Source organism: Suillus subaureus, assembly GCF_016647635.1.
Source record: "Suillus subaureus strain MN1 chromosome Unknown BJ212scaffold_21, whole genome shotgun sequence".
Taxonomy (NCBI): domain Eukaryota; kingdom Fungi; phylum Basidiomycota; class Agaricomycetes; order Boletales; family Suillaceae; genus Suillus; species Suillus subaureus.
Genome location: NW_024538577.1, coordinates 322674 through 342454, shown reverse-complemented (window position 1 = coordinate 342454; position 19781 = coordinate 322674). Strand labels below are relative to the sequence as shown.

The 19781-nt window shown below is 47.0% G+C and overlaps 5 protein-coding genes across 5 annotated transcripts; 3 read left to right on the top strand and 2 right to left on the bottom strand.

The window, feature by feature from the left end:
- Positions 1–4893: 4893 nt before the first annotated feature.
- Positions 4894–5418, top strand: BJ212DRAFT_1216561 (uncharacterized protein; the record flags this gene model as incomplete). The annotated part of the gene is made up of 1 exon (XM_041329312.1): positions 4894–5418. A coding segment is annotated over one exon (525 nt), but the record flags the coding sequence as incomplete, so codon positions are not given.
- Positions 5419–10047: 4629 nt separating this feature from the next.
- BJ212DRAFT_1363021 (uncharacterized protein) lies at positions 10048–10750 on the top strand. Its single transcript, XM_041335970.1, has 2 exons — positions 10048–10151; positions 10210–10750. The coding sequence occupies exons 1-2, from the start codon at positions 10137–10139 to the stop codon at positions 10612–10614; spliced, it is 420 nt and encodes a 139-aa protein (XP_041191789.1). The 5' UTR covers positions 10048–10136; the 3' UTR covers positions 10615–10750.
- Positions 10751–10941: 191 nt separating this feature from the next.
- BJ212DRAFT_1363019 (DUF602-domain-containing protein) lies at positions 10942–12164 on the bottom strand. The gene is made up of 4 exons (XM_041335969.1): positions 12008–12164; positions 11824–11958; positions 11127–11768; positions 10942–11068 (listed from the first exon to the last, which is right to left on the bottom strand). The coding sequence occupies exons 1-4, from the start codon at positions 12128–12130 to the stop codon at positions 11060–11062; spliced, it is 909 nt and encodes a 302-aa protein (XP_041191788.1). The 5' UTR covers positions 12131–12164; the 3' UTR covers positions 10942–11059.
- BJ212DRAFT_1363016 (uncharacterized protein) lies at positions 12165–13237 on the top strand. The gene is made up of 6 exons (XM_041335968.1): positions 12165–12309; positions 12363–12492; positions 12542–12639; positions 12689–12764; positions 12814–13051; positions 13116–13237. Exons 1-5 carry the CDS (start codon positions 12250–12252, stop codon positions 12891–12893), a joined length of 444 nt encoding a protein of 147 aa, XP_041191787.1. The 5' UTR covers positions 12165–12249; the 3' UTR covers positions 12894–13051; positions 13116–13237.
- BJ212DRAFT_1274475 (Cullin family-domain-containing protein) lies at positions 13181–16147 on the bottom strand (the record flags this gene model as incomplete). The annotated part of the gene is made up of 11 exons (XM_041331160.1): positions 13181–13435; positions 13500–13681; positions 13735–13948; positions 14005–14192; positions 14248–14674; positions 14723–14835; positions 14885–15192; positions 15256–15372; positions 15418–15491; positions 15554–15858; positions 15919–16147. 11 exons carry the CDS (start codon positions 16145–16147, stop codon positions 13181–13183), a joined length of 2412 nt encoding a protein of 803 aa, XP_041191786.1.
- Positions 16148–19781: the final 3634 nt, after the last annotated feature.

The window sequence follows — 19781 nt, the reverse complement described above, 5'->3', positions numbered from 1 at the left end:
AAGGGATTGGAATGAAATAGAGTGTTCTTCGCACCATCCCAGATTGGAAGCCCTTCAGTCTGGATGGCATGAAGATGGTGTAGGCCAGGGAAAATGAACGAATCAAGATTCTTGGGTTTTTTCGGGCCAGGGATGATTCCACCTGGGAGTACATACTTCTTCTTGTACCGCTCATCCGGTGCATGGTCAAAGACAACCCAGATATAGATCCAGCAATCAGACTGCTTGGATTCATAGAGTTGCGCCCCGTCGATCGAAAACATTAACACAGCATCCCCATCTTTGATTCTCCCCGATTGGCAAGCATCCAGATACTGCTTTCCATAGAGAACATCCTCATATACATCAGGGACACCACCAGTTGTCTTCAACTCATTGAAGATCTTCTTCATATACTCCTCACACCAGCGCATTTTCTTGGCTTGGTCAGGATGGCACCATAGAGCCTGGAGCTGGGGACTAATGGGAAAGGTATCAAATGTTTGATGTGCTACCTTTTTGTCAGGCTTGCTTTTTTTGGGATCCCATCAATCTTCCCCACATCTAGGACAGTTATTGAGGTCAGAGTATGGGCCTGTGAACACAAGGCATGTGTTGATGCACATGTCATGAATGATTGGCACGACACCGCTAAGTTCTGAAATGGCTTGCTTGGCAGAGTAATAGCTATATATTCCGTCTTCGGGGTGCTGTTCCATGGTTGCGTTGTGGACAGTATTGTAGGTTTTGATCGTCATGTTGGCAAAGTAGTATTTTAGGGATAGTAGGAGGTCAGGATCTGTCGTATCAGGTAGTTTGCGAGGAGGGTTTCAGATCCTATCTATCGCATCTGGAGGTAGTCGACAATGTACATCATCCAGAGAAGCCTTTCTCAAGGCATTAATGAATGCCATTGCATGCTGTGCATCTTTGAGCTGTGCCATCCGATGCAATTCCTCCAGATCTTCATCCATCCAGCCCATAGTTTGCCCTGAGTCAGCCATGCCTGCTTTGTTGTGATCAGGACCAATAGCCTCGATATCTGGGTTCTCGGGACGAGCTTCCTCAAGATCTACTTGCTCATTGGTGTTGTCATGCCCTGTGTCAATGAGAGCAGTGTCCTTGAGGTGATCAAAATCAGCCTGATGGACATCATGGTCTGGGCTGTGGCCAATTGCTGGCTCATGCTCGTAGATAGCATCTGAATGTAGTTCAAATCATCAACAATAGCAGTACTATGAATATATAACTTACCTTCGATGCGATCAACAGCATTGGACACATCATGGGCTGAACTGTCTATTGCAGGCTCATAGCCGCTATCTGGATTGGTTGCATATAATCAACTTCATCGTTATTGGAGTGGTGAGAACATATTACTTATCATCAATGTCTAGATCAGGGACCTTGTTGTTGTCGGAATCATGTAGTATATGATTATCTGGCCCTGGGAGGTCACTGTGGATGTCCCTTTGGCATCCTTTCTTCCTAGGTGCAGGCTCTTGCTCATTGTCATCACACATATCCAGACTTCGCTTGCTGGATGAAGGGACAGCTGCTACAAGCTCAGCAGGGGGTGGTGGTGGAAATAGCCTAGCGGTTCTGGCAGGCTTATGTGCGAAGTAAGTGTTTCAATGGACTTGCTTGGGCTTGCCTCCATGCTTGCGCAGACAGGTATCACAGTCGCATACATGAATTTTGGTACCATCATGCAGTTCGTATATTCCGGCTTTGTTAGGATGCATGGACTCGGAGTGATTTGAACCTCGATTGCAAAATCTGATCTAAGCGCAATGTTGCAGTAACAATTTGTGATGTTTTGTTTGCAAAATTTCATTGCATTTTGCATAACTTTGTATTTTTGATGTCTCCAATTTCTTAGATTTCTATCTATTTGCTTCTGTCCTTCGATGTCTATTGCCATGTATCCCTCCCTTTCTTGTCGATTTTCACTGGGCCTTATCACCTGCACACTGTCATTTGTGTCAACTCGAAAATGGTAAATGAACTTCTGCGATCAGTTCACATTATGAAATTACTAATTGATGACAGACCCTCAATGCCTAACAGTTGTCCTCACCATCTTTGCCATCATCAGACTCAGATTCCTCAGCTGCCTCCTCATCAACGTCAGGTTTTCCATTCTCCCTCCATTCTTCAGCCACCTCCTGACAGAGTGTCTTCAGTGGTTTCTGTTCCGCGTCTGGTTTTACCAGCTCGATTCTGTAAGCCTGCATGGCATGAGCAATGGCTCATTCTTGCTCCTCACATGCGAGCTTTTTTTTCCTGGAGATGGACTGTGCATGCTTGGCCATGGTGAGATGTGAGTGAAGTTGATTGAAAGGTATTCTTATTCATTGTGCCAGTCAACAGACTTGCAAGTCCGAGTCACATGAAGTGTGCGATTACATATTGAAGCACAACCTTAGCAATGATCGACGATTGTGAAGTCTATCACTCGCTTATCAGTTGATTAGAGACTCTTGAGACATCCTCGACTGGCATTGCTCTGGCAATGCACTCGCTCATTTGATCACCTGCAGAATACAATTGTATTGTATATAGAGGCTATATACATGTATTGCATCAGTTTTGGAGTCAGATGTCAACATGTCACACATTGGGACCTATAATTGTGAAAATTTAAGAACAAAACATAACATTGCACAAGAATCTACACTCATTTGTACCTATTAATGCTGCCAACACATGGTCCCATATGAAACCTATGTAAACCACCAAAAATTTTGATGAAAAAGTGTCGCAGTGGAGTGTTGTGTGAGACAAATGCAAATGCTGCTATATTACTGTAATATTTCAATCAATAATCCGCCCTGTTTCTCATCAATCCTGGCCATAGTTAGCCTTTATATACACCCTATATAATATATATGAGCCTGCTAGGTAATTCTTTCAGTGGTAAGTGAGTATAACCATCAAAATTGCGAAAATATACACCCATGCAAGCAGGAGGAAGTATTGGTTTATAAAGGAGGATACTGCTACTGTTAGCATATATTTATGACATATATATACTCTATATACACCTAGAAACATATTCCCTGCATTTCTGGAAGGCCGGTGGCCCAGGGAAAAATTTCCCAGGAGAACCATCAGGGGAGGGTAGCAACACAGCACCCCAGGGACTGGACCTATGATCCTATGCTGCTTTTATATTGTATATACTATGTAAAGGTTGTTGGGGATCATACTTTCAAGTCTATATAGTTAAAACTGAAAAAAGCGAAGCTATTTGTTATTTTCTGTGTGCATTCTACATCTGGTACTGCAGGGACCTTTAGAGGGCCAAACAAGCAGTAGAATTGACTCAGATATACTAAGAAACATATATCTAGTGTGCTAAGATATCATATCATTAAAGGTGCAAAAATGCGGATGTGTTTTTGATATGTTTTTCCTGTATTATATGTACAGGTTTCTGGAGCTTGTATTGGGACAAAACTGGACAAAAAGCGTCCTATTGTATGTACATAGCATAAACTAATAGTTCCATACAGTAGATAGGTGGGTATGGTATGGTGGTGGGCAGGAATGTGCTGAGGAGGAGTGTGGGAAATGTTGAGATCCAGGAGATGACCGGAAATGGCTATGTTTTAGCAGTGACAAATTTCCCAGTCTAAAAAATGTGGTGGTGGGATGCATCAAAAGATGCATTGGGTGATGCACCATACATTAGCAGGGGAGGGGAGAGTGCTACAATTGTAGTAAGAATGCATCACAGGTGTGCTACAACTACAGCAAATAATGCATTACAACGACACAAACCTGTGTGCAGATGTAGGACAAGGATACTGTGTGGAACATCTCCCATGCAAAGGTTAGCCAACATGGTGGTGGCCAAATCAGGAAAGGTTTAAGGTCCGCATAAGTAATTTACAAGAGGTCAAGTCGACATTGACAACTAGGCTTGATACCAGCCTGGCTTATATAACCATGGATGACTACATCAAGATTTCCCACTCTCAAAGGATGTACGTCAGACTGGTCACGAGTCTAATCGACAACAACATTTTAGAATTGAACATCCCTGAAGACTACCAAGTATCTACTTTCGCGCGGAGATTGAAATGGTAAGTGTCTGGTTTGCAATAGATGATCGCACACTGATCACCAGTCCAAACCCTGTCTTCAAACAGTAATCCCATAAACCAGACGCCCTCCATTTGGTCACACCCAAATAAGGTCAAACCTAGGTGCATATCTCAACAGTACTACTAGAGTGCTAGCTGAAGTGCAATGTTCACTCATTTGAATTATATTGCTAGTGAGAATCTGATGTAGGAGTTGAGTTCAAATGCAGGCGCTACCAATTTTACAGGTTTCTACTTGTACAAGAATATCCCAACTAGTATTCTACTTTAACACATCTGAAGATGTAATACTTAATACAGCATGCACAGCAACTTCATGGCCTCTGCATCAGAGAATTTGTGACATCTACCCAGGGTGCTTTATGTTGATCGTGGTGGTTTTCTGACATTATACATGGCTTTATATGACTTTATATTCCAATATCTTCGGTTCATGAGTCATCTGATGCCCCCTCTGCTGCCCCTGTGACTGGATAAGCACCCACTTGTCCTGGAACTGTATTTCACCACCCAGCAAGCTTTCCATAGATTCAAACATCCATTTATCTCATCCTGTCTCCTAAGTTGACAACTTCAAGACTTTGATTCCAACAGATCCTTCAAATCTTTGTATGTCATCCCTGGAGATAAATATTGCCCAGATGATTTCTAATTGCACCCAGCTAGTACTCTCAATTTGACCATTTTATCATGAATATCACAACCTTCATGAATGAGTGAGGAACAATGTTGGTTTTTCTCACTCTTGTCCCTCTCTCACATTTTGACCTTTTTGACAGTTCTTCCATTGTTTGAAGGAACTTGGGCAAGGCTGTCCCAAGTTGCTGTCAAGGGTGCTCAATATAACTCCAGTGAATGTCAGCCTCACCTGAAATGTTTGCAAGGGACCTGGGCTAATCTCCTCACATACATCCACCAATTACTAGACAGAGAAGAGAAGAATCAACTTATATGGCTGCATGGCATGGCAGGTGTCGGAAAGTCTGCTGTTGCATTCACTGTAGCTGAAAGGATGAAAGGTCTAAAAGTGACAGAGGAGACAAATGTCGAAAAGCAGCTAGTGGGGACATTCTTTTTCTTGCGCAAGCACACCAAACATTGCACTGCTGGATATTTCTTTGCAATGCTTGCCTACCAGCTTGCCAATAATTTTCCATCCATCTGGAGGGATGTAAACACAGTCATCCACAACAATCTCACTCTACTAGACCCCGATACACCTCTCTGTGACCAGATGGAGGCTTTTTTGCTCAAACCTCTCCAGTGGCTTCGATCTAGATTGCACAAGTGTCTGCCTTTGACCTTTGTTATTGATGCCCTTGATGAATGCATATCTGAACCCAAGCTTATCAATCTCATCCACTCCCTCACATGGGCTCTTTGTGAGCCTGATCTTCCCATGACCCACGTTCTACTCACAAGTTGCTCAGAACTGCATATTTGTAAAGTCTTTCATGATGATGAGGTGTGGCCATTGTTGTGTGAAATACTGGTGCAAACTTCTGGGGAGGGAATTGCTACCATAATCTCGCTTGACAGTGCCAATGTCAATGCTGATATCTATATTTTCCTGCAGCATTCCTTTGCAGAGCTAGCAAATTGCCACCCTGATTTCCCTTAGCCAACGATGGATGAACTCACACAGCTGGTGAGCCGCACTGGCAGACACTTCATTGTGGCATCCACAATGGTGAAGTTTATCATCGACAATGAAGATAAGGATCCCCATGATCAGTTGCAGCTGATGCTAAAGCTAACGAGTGAGCTGCTACCAGGAACGGAGGTGTACAAGTTATATGACCATATCCTCTCCACATGCACCGACCCCATGTGAGCATACCTGCACTTGTCCATTGTCACTGCGCTGGCAGACCCTCTTCCCATCTTGCAAATCTCTTCACTTCTTGGCCCTGGTTTGGGCAGGGATGTGCAGACAACTCTGATGCAGCTATGATCTATTGTGGATATCCCTGCCGACAGCATTCTCCCTGTGAATATCTATCACTCATCCATTCACGACTACATTTCCAACCCCTTAAACTGTGGCCTCCCTCAAGTATATGATATCACATCACCCCACTCCCTGCTTGCATATTCATTTCTTCACTTGATGATGGGGATGATGGAAAAGACAGCTCTCTTGGATGTGCTCTCAGAACTGAAGCAACAGCACCAAGCTATGCAACCTGAGGACCCCCATCAATTAAAAGTTTTGCTATCCTTCCTTGTTCAGCCACCAGAGCCACTGTCAGTTCTCATCTGTATGCTATGGCTTCAGGGAGATCATGCTTCAGATTTACAATATTGGCTGGGGACCATGGATGGGCATGCCTGGGTGCAGACCACAAATGGGCGAGACTGGCTGCAGACCAAGGGAGCACAGGAGTGGCTGCAGACTGAGGGAGGACAAGACTGGTTGCAGACCAAGGGAGGACAACACTGGCTGTAGACCCAGGGAGGATGATACTGGCTGCAGACTGAGGGAGGACAAGATTGACTGCAGATTGAGGGATGACACTGGCTGCAGACCAAGGAAGGACACTGGCTGCAGACCCAGGAAGGATGAGACTTGCTGCAGACCAAGGGAGGACAAGACTGGCTGCAGACCAAGGAAGCACAAGAATGGTGGCTGCAGACTAAGGAAGCATGAGACTGGCTGCAGACTTGGATAGGATGAGACTGGCTGCAGACTGAGAGAGGACAAGAATGGCTGCAGACTAAGGGAGGACAAGAATGGCTGCAGGCTGAGGAAGGACAAAAGTGGTTGCAGACCCAGGAAGGAGGACACTGGCTGCAGATCCAGGGAGGACAAGAGTGGCTGCAGATTTGCAGAGGACAAGACTGGCTACAGACCTGGGAGAGACGAGACTGGCTGCAGACCTGGGAAGGACAAGACTGGCTGCAGATTTGGGGAGGAGACTGGTTGCAGACCTGGGAAGGACAAGACTGGCTGCAGATTTGGGGAGGAGACTGGTTGCAGACTTGGGGAGGACAAGACTGGCTGCAGACCATGGGAGGATGAGAGTGGTGGCTACAGACCAAGGGAGGATGAGACTGGCTACAGACCAAGGAAGGATGAGACTGGCTGCAGGCTGAGGGAGGACAAGACTGGCTGCAGACCAGGGGATGAGATTGGCTATAGACAGAAGATGGACGAGATTGGCTGCAGATCAAGGAAGGACAAGACTGGCTGCAGACCTGGGAAGGACAAGACTGGCTACAGATTTGGGGAGGAGACTAGTTGTAGACTTGGGGAGGACAAGACTGGCTGCAGACCGACATAGGAGGATACTGGTTGCAGACCCAGAGAGGACAGTGCTGGCTACAGACCTGGAGAGGACAAAACCGGCTGCAGACCAAGGGAGGACCAGACTGGCTGCAGACTGAGGGAGGACAACACTGGTTGCAGACCCAGACAGGACAAGACTGGCTCCAGACGCCCCATGGCCAAGTGTGGCAATCCACTCCTGTGGGGTTTGTGTGGGCGACTATGGAAGAATTCTTGAGTACATTGGAAGCCATCAGCAACTATATCATTGTCCCAAAATTGGCTTTTCTGCCAGCCTTCAAAGTAGTCCAACAGCTCAAAAGCTTACTGGATTTCTTGATGTTTCCAATGTTCCTGGCATTTACACCCCAAGATCATTTCACCTCTACATCACCAGAAGTTCCTGACAGGGAAATCATCTGTGCCATGAATCTCTTTTTAGCTTTTGCAAACAAGGCACAGGAACAAAGTCAATCATCTTCCAGTGCTCTCAAGTATGCATCTCAAAACTGGGTTGTTCACTTGTCACATGCTCCAAATCCATGGGACAGCACTCTCAACCATGTATTCCAGGTTTTCTGGAATCATCATCTCCTTTCTTGGTTCGAACAGCAGTGGTGTTTGAAGGGACTGTGGTCTTGTCTCAATATTTTATCCAAGGGACAGACACTTGCAAATGTTATTGCCTTGCTTCAGGTTCGATTATTTCTTTTTTCATTTTGTGAAACCTCTTTTAATCATCTCTCATCCTCAGTTCGAACCTTCGATGCACAGTCTAATGTAATGAATGGTTGTCAGCCATCGATCCCAATTCCCGGCACACAACAACTGAAGCTCTAACTAATCACCTTTCCCCTCTCTGAGGTCCAAGGGCCAATACCGTTGTACTCCATGTTGGCACATCCAGACAGCGAACTTCGGATGAGTTTCTGGTCAATAGCAACAGTGCTGTAAGCCTGGCGCTTACTACGTGATAGCATACTTCGCGCTGATTGGACACCGCACATTATGTGTTCCGTGTTTGGACTGATGCACGCCGACTCAAATATATAGGTTCGCATGCACACTCATATCTTATCCCTCTCTTACCGTACCGTCAATCATACGCTCTTCCACGTCACTGTTTGTCCGTTAGTGTTTGCCATCGACGTGACGACTTTCCAAGTGCACTCGAATCGGACACCTCCAATAGCCCATCAAAACGTCGGAAATGAATCAAACAGTGTTTGCAACATCCTGACACTGATAGCATACGTGAATACCTGCATACCCTTCTGCAGAGCAGAATTTCGGGGTTTGAAGCTTGAACTAGAACTGACCATACAGTTGAAAGAGGAGGGAGACTCATTGGATAGTAGATAACGCAGGGTGAGCCTACAACACTGCACATATTTCTATACAATTTAATCGTATGCCGTGCCATCGCCCAGTTGGACCCAAATTGACTCTTGCGATTGACGCCTGGTTTTCGAGGGGCTGAAATTGACCCCGTCATTCACGGTTGAATTGCAGTGACTTACAACTGTGGCGGCTTGCAAGTCACTACAATTCCGCTTGACTCGTACTACTAGTACTCACGCAGATTAACGATAAAATAATTCAAGTTAGTTGTATGAAGAACATTTCTCCCGATTAGAACAACTCTTCATGATCATTGACCGTTTGAGATTCACGTGTTTTACTGTGACTCACTCAGACTCGCACCCGCTTCGCTCTACCCCAGTACTAGTAACTGGTACTTGCCAGTGGTTTGGGGTGATCAATTGATCATTGACACGAGGGTGGACGGAAGGGGATATGCGGTGTGGCTGAAGGAGTTATCAGAGGCATTTTGAAAGTCCGGCAGCAGTAAGAATCGAAGGTTCTCAACCTTAGCTCCTCGCGTTCGAGTTATCGCATTCGATTCTTCAAAGATAGGCAAAATCTGACATATCGACTAGGTCTCTCATATCGGACATTAAACATCGGCAGCCGCAAGTACAGGGATCGAGGCAAGTTATATACATTTAGGTATTTTATATCCATTTTACTCATCGATGACAGCCTTAATAGGGGAACAAACCGAGAGGACGGGCGCACATGCCGCTAAGATGAGTCAAATGTTATGGTGAACGAGGACTCCACACGAGCCGGATCATCAAAGACCATCATGATAAATTGACGATCGTTGAGCAGATGCTGTAGACAGACCTGTTGAAGAATGTCTACCCGCACCTGGTCTACACAGAGCACAGGCAACTCCAGAACATGTGGGTTTTGTGCACCGTTGTTATTCGGACAACAATTAACTTATCATCATCCTCGTGCATGATGACGATGGCTGAGTAGCATCGCCAGACGTAGACTTCTTCGTTATCAAGCGCCCTCCGCAGGCAACCTTCAGAAAACTTTGTCAATCTCGAACTCCTGTGCGTTGTTTCGACTCAGCGTTACGTATCAACCGATATACCCTCATATATGCCAAGGCGAGTGGCTGTTGAAATTTGTGTCATGTTGGAGGCCCGGCTTATCACCCCTATTAAGAGAAGAATTCGAGACCTGATCATTCGACATTTGGACCTATCCAGACTGTACGGGGATTTGCCTCAATCTCGCTTGGATTTTTTAAAACGCGAGGTAAGAAATATTCCATTGTATTTTGACAGAGCGCCGGCATGTTCGGGTCTGAATCTGGATTGCAGGTTCTACTGGACGCAGAATTATCGTTCCTGACACAGTACGAAGACGGTTGGGCCGTGGATGTACTGGTTCGTAACCTGTATTTCCGGCGTTGTAGAATGATAGAATACAAGGTGATTTTAACCATCTTCTGAGGATTGTTAACAGATTGTGCTAATGTAAGACAAACAGCGGAAACTGGGTTGGAGTGCACCGGTTTGGATTCCCTATTCCACTACAAAGTTTATTGTCCAACATATCTTACAGTGTCACTATCGCCGAAAGCTATTTACTGGTCGTTCTCGCGCCTCTCCAGAACACCACCTGGGCGGCAGGCGTACCCGAGCGAACGCCTCGTCGCGTGTAGCTCTCCTGTCCACCCGTTTAGATTCAGCAACACCAAGTCTTCTTCGCTTTCATCCGGCCCTCGTCCAAGCTGGCATCTGCACGGACGAGCACTTGCATCAGCTATTTCGCATGTCGCCGACATCGAGGGACAAATTCATTGTACAAGCACTAGGCATAAGGAACTCAACCTTGTTTGAACGAGTTGTGGTGATGGACATTTTGGAACGGATGAACAACGAGCAATTGTAGTTTGTAGATAGTGAGCTGGAATTCTGCGGGATGGTACAGAACCTCAACGGTGGCGCCAACCCTCTTGTATCATAGTATATAAATACCGCGCCCGTGCGCGAGGCTGGGGAAGTCAATTCTAAGGTGATTGACCGCACGTCGGAGGGAAAATGCGCCCGCTGTGGGAAGGGGCCTGAAAAAACCCGGCAGAGTTAAATGAGTTCTTACGATAGCAGGACGCCAATGTAAAGAGGCAAACTATTTGTTTGTCATATCTGTTTTCCAAATTACGAGACTCACCGATTCATCGCACCTGTTGCATGAGGAAGGATCTGATCCTTGCTAAGCTGAAAAATTCAATGACCAGATCTTACGCGTTTGAGCAAAAAGGATCATACAAAATTTACAAATTAATACAGTATCATACACACTGCATCTGTAAGCTACACCCGATAAAAGTCGGTATTTACGCATACTACACAGAACCCAAGTTAGTGTCGCGAACCAATGTGATGAGCGAATGAACGACTCACTCTTGTAAAAGTACCCATAGTCATAAATGTTTCCTTCCTAGGAGCATCGTTCTTGTTCCGGTATAACGACTTGACTGCATCGCTCATGCCAGCCTTCCTCTTCGCCTCTTCCACAGCAAGACTCTGAGTAAGAGATCGCGATGCTGCAGATATCTTCGGGTTCAAACCTGGTGCTGGAGAAGGCGGGTGACCCTCGGGGGATCCTTTCGTCTTCTTGGTAGCGACCTCGTCAGCCACAGCATCTGCACCGGCCTTACGCTTCTTTGACTTCTTCGCAGGCTCTAGTGAACGACGAAGTTCCATCGCAGCGTACATACGTTCCTCCTCTTCCAAGGGTGGGTTTATCATGAAAATGTTGGACGACCTAGAGAATTTGGTCCCGCATTGGGGACAGACTTCTAGCTGTTCATCCTCACCAGCTGGAGTTTCTGCACCCGCGATGTTCCCGTGTGAAGGCGACGAACCAAGGACCGTACGCAGACCAGACTGAGTGAAAACGCATCCACAAGTCGAGATGTAGACGAAGGGCTGTCCGCCGTTCATTTCCTTGAACGTGAGCGGACACACGAACTTGACAACATCAGCAGATGAATCAGGCGGAGGAGGTGGAGATCTTGGGGTTAGTTTAAGGACTTTGATGTCCTGTCGAGATATAGGTCAGTTAAGTGTTAGTGGTGATACCAGAGCTATCACGCACCTTCAATGAACGTAGGTGTCCGCATATTTTCTCCGCATCTCCATAGGCAGTCTTATCAAGTAGGTGCTCAATTATAGCATCCTTGTTATACAGTTTCCCAAGAGCACAAGACACGATGGGTTCTTGCAAAGGACGCTAGGAAGTCCATCAGAAGCAGTCGGCCGCCGAAACAAAATATGCTCACCTTTGAAAGAGCACAGAAAAACCATACAGCACGAGTCTGATTTGCCTTATCAGCTTGTTCTGCCTTCTTTTTGCTCTTTACAAGATCGCGTCTGTCGGGAATGCTGCCTCCATCATTCCCCATGGTGGTTGTAGCAAATCAAGCTTAAGCGTGATGAGTAAGCGCCACGATCCAAACTGTCAAACGTACAACCAAGGACATTCCGATTCGCCACACAAGCTCCCTGCCCCTCCGGCAGCGCCATGCTGCAGGAACTCTCGCACATGGACCGTATCACCCAACTTCAAGATGAGATCCAACGCGTGGGTTACGTTCCCTCTTAAACCAATTCAAATGTTTAAGCAGCACGTTTCAGCTCCTGACAATCATGTCAAGCACTATCGCCTACCTCACCGCCAGGTCTACATTCCTGCAAGTCAGCGAGCAGATACCCATAACAAAGACTCGCAATCCGGATAAATACGATCCCCCAGAATTATTTGAAGGTGCGTGACCATGCATGTGCGCAGTTGTGGTGATCAAACGAAGTTTTAGCAAACAAGAACGAGCTTGTTCAGGATCTTATCGTAAAGGCAAAACAAATCGAATATCTCATCCAGTCATTACCGGTCCCTGAACCAGAACAACAGCAGGTCAGGCGCGCGTAGGTTTTGATACAGCTAAAATGTAATTATGGAACAGGCAAACCGACTTCAAGCACTGGAACAACAAATGCAAGATGCAAATGAAGAATATATCCAAGCGGTTGACCGTGCCAGTAAGCCATCGTTTTCTCGCTGGTCTGCAAACAGCTTACCGATGCTTAGAGAACCTCCATCGAAAAATATCTGAATTTTTGAGGACCATGTTGGACAACGCAGATGGTCCGGTCGAACTCGTCCGCTGATTTAGACCTGTCTTAGCGGACCATTTGCATGATACGACAGAGCCCAGATAGATGTTGAACATCGTTCGGCCAATAGTTCCCTCTCATCGTCATCCAAAAAGGTAGTGAGAGCCGTGAAAAACGCTTCTGTACGATGTCGAGCTACGTTGTCAACAAAGGAAAGTGCTTTTTCATCGTGACCCCTCATGCGTACGCAGGTATTAAATAACTTTCAAAACACAGACATGAGCCACGGTGATCAACAGATGGTACAACTATATCACGTCGTCAATACACATCATGCGTTCCTACGCTATGTAAATATACAAATTGCGATCCTCTTCGTCCCGTCTCAAATACTCCTGCTCGACAAGCCCGTCAATCCGCAGCTTGATAACGCTCACCTCCGGCACAAAGTGACTCTTCACAGCATCAATCGTCTCATTCTTCAACTGCTCATGCGAGAGCTCCTTCTTCGCTTTCATAATCCGCACAATCGCTGCATCCAAATAGTGCTTGCGGTCTCCCTCGATGTGCGATTGAGTTCGCTGGTTTTCCTCAGCCTAAGCAGGACGACCAACCGAATTAGAGGTGTAGATGCGCTTCACCAGAAGAAGAGAAACCTACCGTCTCCTTCGCTTGAATAGAGTTGATGTGCACCTTCGCCCGCGCATCGGTGAATTCCGGATTAAAGTAAAAGACATCGTCATCGTTCACATCCTTTCCTACCGGACGCTTCTTCAACACCTTCTTGTTCGCGCACGCCAGACTCTGCAATGTCCTCCTCAGCTCCTCGTCATCTATTGAGACTCACATCAGTATCCTGTAACAGTCGTGAACAATAACCGATACTTGCCCATACGTGTCTCCTCTAAGATGTGTCTGAACCCGATCTCTGTCTCCTTGTTGAAAAGAAGCAGCACGACAGCTTGGTATAAGCTGACCGTAAGATCCTTAGGACCAGCCGCAAACCGCGCCTTTACCGTAGCTGTCCCAAGCGAATGATCCCAATCGAGTTTGTGCCCCTGATGTTTGATCTTGTAAAAAGTCGCGTAATTGTCCAGATCTGCTTGCATCTTATATCATTGTCATGAGTTCACGAGGACACCGTGTCAGAAACCGCATCACTCACTGGAGAAGGCAAGTCCACGCCTTTCGTTCGCGTAGGGAACGGCCAGACGCTGAGTTGCAAAACCATAACAGAGAGTTTCTGCGCGGAGCTATCATGCCTGATACGAGTGTGGTACTCCCGCATGATATCTCGCGATAGGGCAAGGTCGTTGAACATATGATCTCCCATCCCAAACTCCGGATCATATTCTGCCCAAGAACGATCAGCACGCGACTTAAAAACAAAAAACACTCTATCACGTACTCTCTTTGAGTTTCTTGAGCATGGCCTTCTCAAAATCATCAGAGGCGCTGCGTTCCAGCAACAATCTCTTCGCTAGCGCCCGATGATAAAATGTTCTAAACACATCCTTATCATCTGTAAACCTATAAAGCGCAAGAGCAGCATCCAGCAACGCCTCAAACGCAGCATCCGAAACGCCCCGCTGTCCATGGCGCATGAGTCTATCGACATGCTTCGCAATCTGCTCAGCAGGCTTATTGCGCCGCGCCTTGAACCCCTTGGTGAACGCATCGATGAGCCCGTAGGCAAAGTCTTGGTTGTTTTGCTTAGTGGAGGGATTGACGAATGCTTCCTTGAGTGTTGTGTCCGCGAAGGACTTGAATTCGAGGAGACGGTTGACCATTTCATCATCCTTGGATGCATCTTTCACGATATCTTGAACTGTTCTCTAGAACATGGTTATATCAGCGCGAGCTCGGGAAAGAGATGATAAGACACCTGCCTGGACGTAAGCCTTGAACTCCCGGCAAAGCACGGGCAGGCCGTCTACTGATGCAAACAGCGCATACGCTTTCTTGAGATCAGTCGTACCCTTACACTCCATGAACACTGCATAATAATTTCAATACGACGACCCCATGAACTCAGTCACACTAACCTTCTTTAGCCATCCACTCTAGCCTCCCCTCGAACAGCGCCCGAATGGCGGTATCCTTTACAAGGGCGACCGTACCATCAGGCATCACATCCCTCGCTCTACCCTGTTCCTCATTCGTCCGCTGGTTGCAGTGCGCGAGGAACACCTTCGCCTTGGCTTTCTCAACCTCGACCATCTGATACGACTCTTTTGAGAAATACTCCCGAGTCTGCTCGATGAAGTGTCGCTCGAAGATAGCGTCGTATACGTAGTGTGTGACGAGGTGGGAGACGAGCTCTTTGAGGAAGGGGCGGTTGATATGTACCTGCCTGGTTGATGAGTGAGTGTCTTGTGCAGGCACGGACAGATGAAATGAATATTAGACAACGTACCCCTCGTTCCTCTCCCATGTAACCCATGTAGAGATTCCTTTCTGAAGCTTGTCCACGACTGATATAACCACTAAATATGCGCTCTCTGAAGCGAGTGAATGCAAGATCGCTGAAGTTCTGAGCGTCAACACATCGAAATAGCTTTCGTGAAAGAAAACTTACCGAATAGAAAGAAGACTAGGATTCTTTAGCACATAAGCACGATCGAGGTAGGTAAGGAGCGATTCCAGGAGTGCCTTGACGTGAATCCATGAATCAATAACCTAACGAATCCCCGAATTCACTGTATGTCACTCACCACTTGTCCTTCGAACCACGTACAGGTCTCGACGAACTGTCCGACCCACTCTACACCCTCCTTATTGGTTTTCTCAAGCTCTTCCGCCAGCCGATTGACGCATTTATGGATCTCGACTTTCAACATCTCATACAGGCCCTCGCCCCTCCCAGCAACACACACAACGCTCCGGCATGCAGTGTAGACACCCTCATACGTCGTACTCAGTTCATCAGATCCCTTCTCCAAAAGTGCCCTGATGCTGCGCGATAGCCGCACGAACAAGTTATCATAAGCCTTGTTCAACGCAGATCCGACCACACCGCCTACAATGCCCATTATGCTCCCGTGAGTACCACACCCTGAGAACAAAATGAAATGCGAACCCGTAAAACCGTGCACCTGAATCCTTACTGGGCCGCCTCTGTCGACGTTCTTGCCTTTGACACTATTGCGCGACCTGGATGCAGAACCGGAGTCTGAGTCGGCGTCCAGGCGCGGGGTTTTGCGTGGATGAGATGCTGACCGATCGTCAACATCGACTACTGTAGACCGGTAGGCCGTGAATGCCTTGGATGTGTCTGGAAATGTGAGCAGGCTGATCACATCAGTCATCTCGCATAAGTTGATAGTTACTGGAAGTCTTATGTAAACTTGCTAGAGGACTTATTGCTCGGTATGTCTTCCCTTCCCACCCACTTTTATTTTCAAAGTCTTTCTCATCGAGATGAGCACACTTTCCACCAATTCAAAACTTTGTTATCGTTGTTGTTCCTATATTCCTGTCCACCTCACTTGATAGTTCTTTCTTTGTACAACCGCTCGCCCTCTGCTTCGCACAACCAGCCTATTTCTTTGTACAACCTCCCACTTTCTTTGTACGACTGCCCTCCTCGCTATACACGCCGATCGTGTTCTATGACAGGGAATCGGATATGACACATGTACTTTTGGTCGCATTTGTACTAATCAGTGAATTGGAAGAAAAGTTGTCATGTCGTACTTACGGTCGAGCGTGGTGTTACTGCGATCACTTAGAACTAGTCAAATGGACGAGGATGAAGGACTCACCTGAATCTACTTCATAAGCTTGCACATACTCTTCACTAGCAGGAATATCCACGCTAGCACTGCGCTTGGCCTTTCCAATGCACTACGGCTGGCTTCAAGCACTTCCTTGCCTTTCCCTTTCCCATCCACTGCTCCAATCAATCCATCCCTCCTCTCTTCACTAATGCCAATTCCAAGCGCTCTAACAAAATCTGGTGGACGTGGACTCAATCCAGGAGACGTAGGAGGCCTCGCAAGCGGGGCAGAACTTATAGAATGCGCATTTCGCCTGTGTGATTTCTGAACTGGTGCAGGTGCTGACACTGCTGAGTTGGGCGTTGTATTGTTTGGGCGGGTATTGGTGAATGTAATTGCGACGGTGAATGGTTCGCCTGCAAAGTGTGCGCTTTGGTTAGGGATACTTTGACTTTGAGAAAGGGATCTGTGTCTGCTGCGCGTTAAGTATACGTTTGTATTATTGTGCTGGAGGAATCTCGAATTCGATTAGAGTCTGGGTTGTTTGGGAGTATTTGGACGTCTCAGTTGATCGATCGTGTTCAAGGCAGGGTTAGCCTCGCCCGCTGCTCTTCGTGAACGGTGACAAAGCGTGTGTTCCAGCCTACCTTCTTTTTACATAATTTATCGGACAATTTTTACGTTGCCAAGGGTAAATCTCAGGATAATTAATGTTCTTCCTCAGCGTCTTCACTTTGGTGCTGCCCAAGTGGCGGTGTTAACCACATGTGTATTACCATCTTCCTTGTCGTTCGAGGCATCTGAAGCCTCGGTTTCTTGTACAAGCTAGTCCACTAAACCGGCAACTGGACAACGACACGACACTCGCTCGTTTCAGACACCAACATCAATTCAAACCAGAAACCCGATCGACCCGTCAAACGTTTAGATCGAACTGCAGGGTCCATCGCCTTCAAGCACACTCGGGCATCAGCTCGAAGTCTTGCAGAACAGCGGACACGTTGACGAGTATTAGGAGGCACGGCGTTTCAAACTTTGCCCTGTACTTGCCTGATTTTGAATTGAGGCTAAGTCTGTCGAAGCTTTAGCCGGGAGTTTGAAGCATTTAGCTGGTGTTTAAGCGAGTTTTCAAAAGTTTCAAATTTTGTGTTGAGTATCATTATTAATGGTGTCTGATCTAGAGAGCCCGGAACACATGAATACGTGATGGTGTTGGACTTTTGCACCTTCAATCGCTGAAGAGGGTGGAGTCATCTGCCTTTTGTATCTGCCCGATTGACGGGAGTGCATCGAGGACACGCTGGAGGTAGCAGGTGATTGGTGGGTGCGACGAGGAGAAGAGTGTGAATTAAGATTAGCCGATGCATGGAACCTCGCTGGGTGAGGAAATATGAAAGCAGCTATCATCTTGGATAACACAGCCCACCACTCACTGAGGGCCTGATCTTGGTACCGATCAGAACCCTTGGAGTACTACAAGTCGGTGGACGATTATTGGACGATTAGATCCTTCCCCTCTGCCCAATATGATCCTGTGCAGCTGCAACGCCTCGAGGCCTGTACTAATAATGGCCTATTATTTTATATAAATGATGTAAGACCCTTCCCAGTATCTTGCCTGCTATTCACAATGAGAAGAGGCAACTCATCGATTCAGAGGGATTCGACTCTCGCAACTAGCGAAGTAACAGCTCGTGGAGGCTCGGTACGTGACTGATGGGGATCACTCATTCCACTCCATTCCAAGCACTGACGCATCCTTCGTCTAGCACCGACCTCGGGGAAGAGTCGGTCGGCTTCTGCAGAAGATCAAGAGAAAGTTAAGGATTTTGGTGAGTTCACGAGCACTATATTGAGTATCCTGGAATACGACTAAGATTGCCATAAGCGCTCGAAGGATTCCCACGGCAGCAACCCTGTTCCCCCGAATGTCGATCATGACCGTGCTTCATCGACCCCGAATCTCGAGGTAAGTTTTTATACTTGTCCTCCAATCTCTGTGCTCTCTCTAAATTCTGGTGGTCGCGCAGGTTCAGGCAGCTCCGTCTGGTGTGGAAGTGGAGGCTGATACTACCCAATTGGCACTTCGGGATGCACAACAGGCTACAACACGCATGCATCCACTTTCGGGGGCTGTGACATCCGTGGTTTCTCTTGTTCAAGACACACCAGAAGATCTCGGTGGTGTTGACAGTTTCCAGGACACATATCTTGAACCCCTCAGGAAATTCGACACCGCTATCGAAAATATTGCGAACGTATGCAGGCTCCCCTCTCCATCAAAACCGAACTAATATAGTTCCACAGGTACGTCCATATGCAAAAATGGCACTGGGCGTCTTGTCTTTTGCAGCCAAAGTGTGTTTTCTCTTTATCTCTTCCTATCTCCCACCGCTCAGCAATCATTTGCACAGATTATTCTAGCTCAGGCGGATCGCGACGCAGCGGTACTCAAACTTCTCAAGAAGTTATCTGAAATTTACGAGTTCATGACGCAAGACGAGAAGCTTCACCAAATTTTGTCGATGCACGCTATCCTTGGAAAGATTTCTCAGCAGACTCGTGAATGTGCTCAATTTATCGCAGATTATTCGAAGACCAAGAATTTTTGTGAGTCTTAACAAGCTGTCACCCTCTTTACCGTCTCAAGCTTCTACTGTCATTACAGGGAAGAGACTTGGAAAGGACGTCGTCTCGGAAACAGACGATACGATCAAAAACTACAATGACGTGTTCGATAGGCTCATGCAAAACTTCCGGGACCAGGTTGCTCGCGACGTAGCCATAGGCGTCCATGACATAGGCACGCACGTCAACAACACAGCCATACACGTCCATCGTATGGGTAAGGGTTCGGACGTCCTTGTCACTTCACATTTATTTATACCTTCTCAGAAGAACCATTGGACCTCAGCGGTATGACTTATGCAGATCGCGCGGGACTAGATACCAGAAAAGAATGCCTTCGAGGGACGCGCACAGAAATCCTTTCCCAGATCACGGAATGGGTCAACAGCACTGGGGACAACGTTCCACGCGTGCTGTGGCTATCTGGCCCTGCAGGCAAGGGCAAATCGGCCATCGCCCACACCATTTCTAAGTGGTTCAAAGACGTGGGAGGGCTTGGTTCGTGTTACTGTTTTGACCGAGGAGTAGATGGTCGTCATGAAAAGATCTTTTCCACGATTGCGCGCGACCTGGCTGACCGTGATCCGGAGATGAG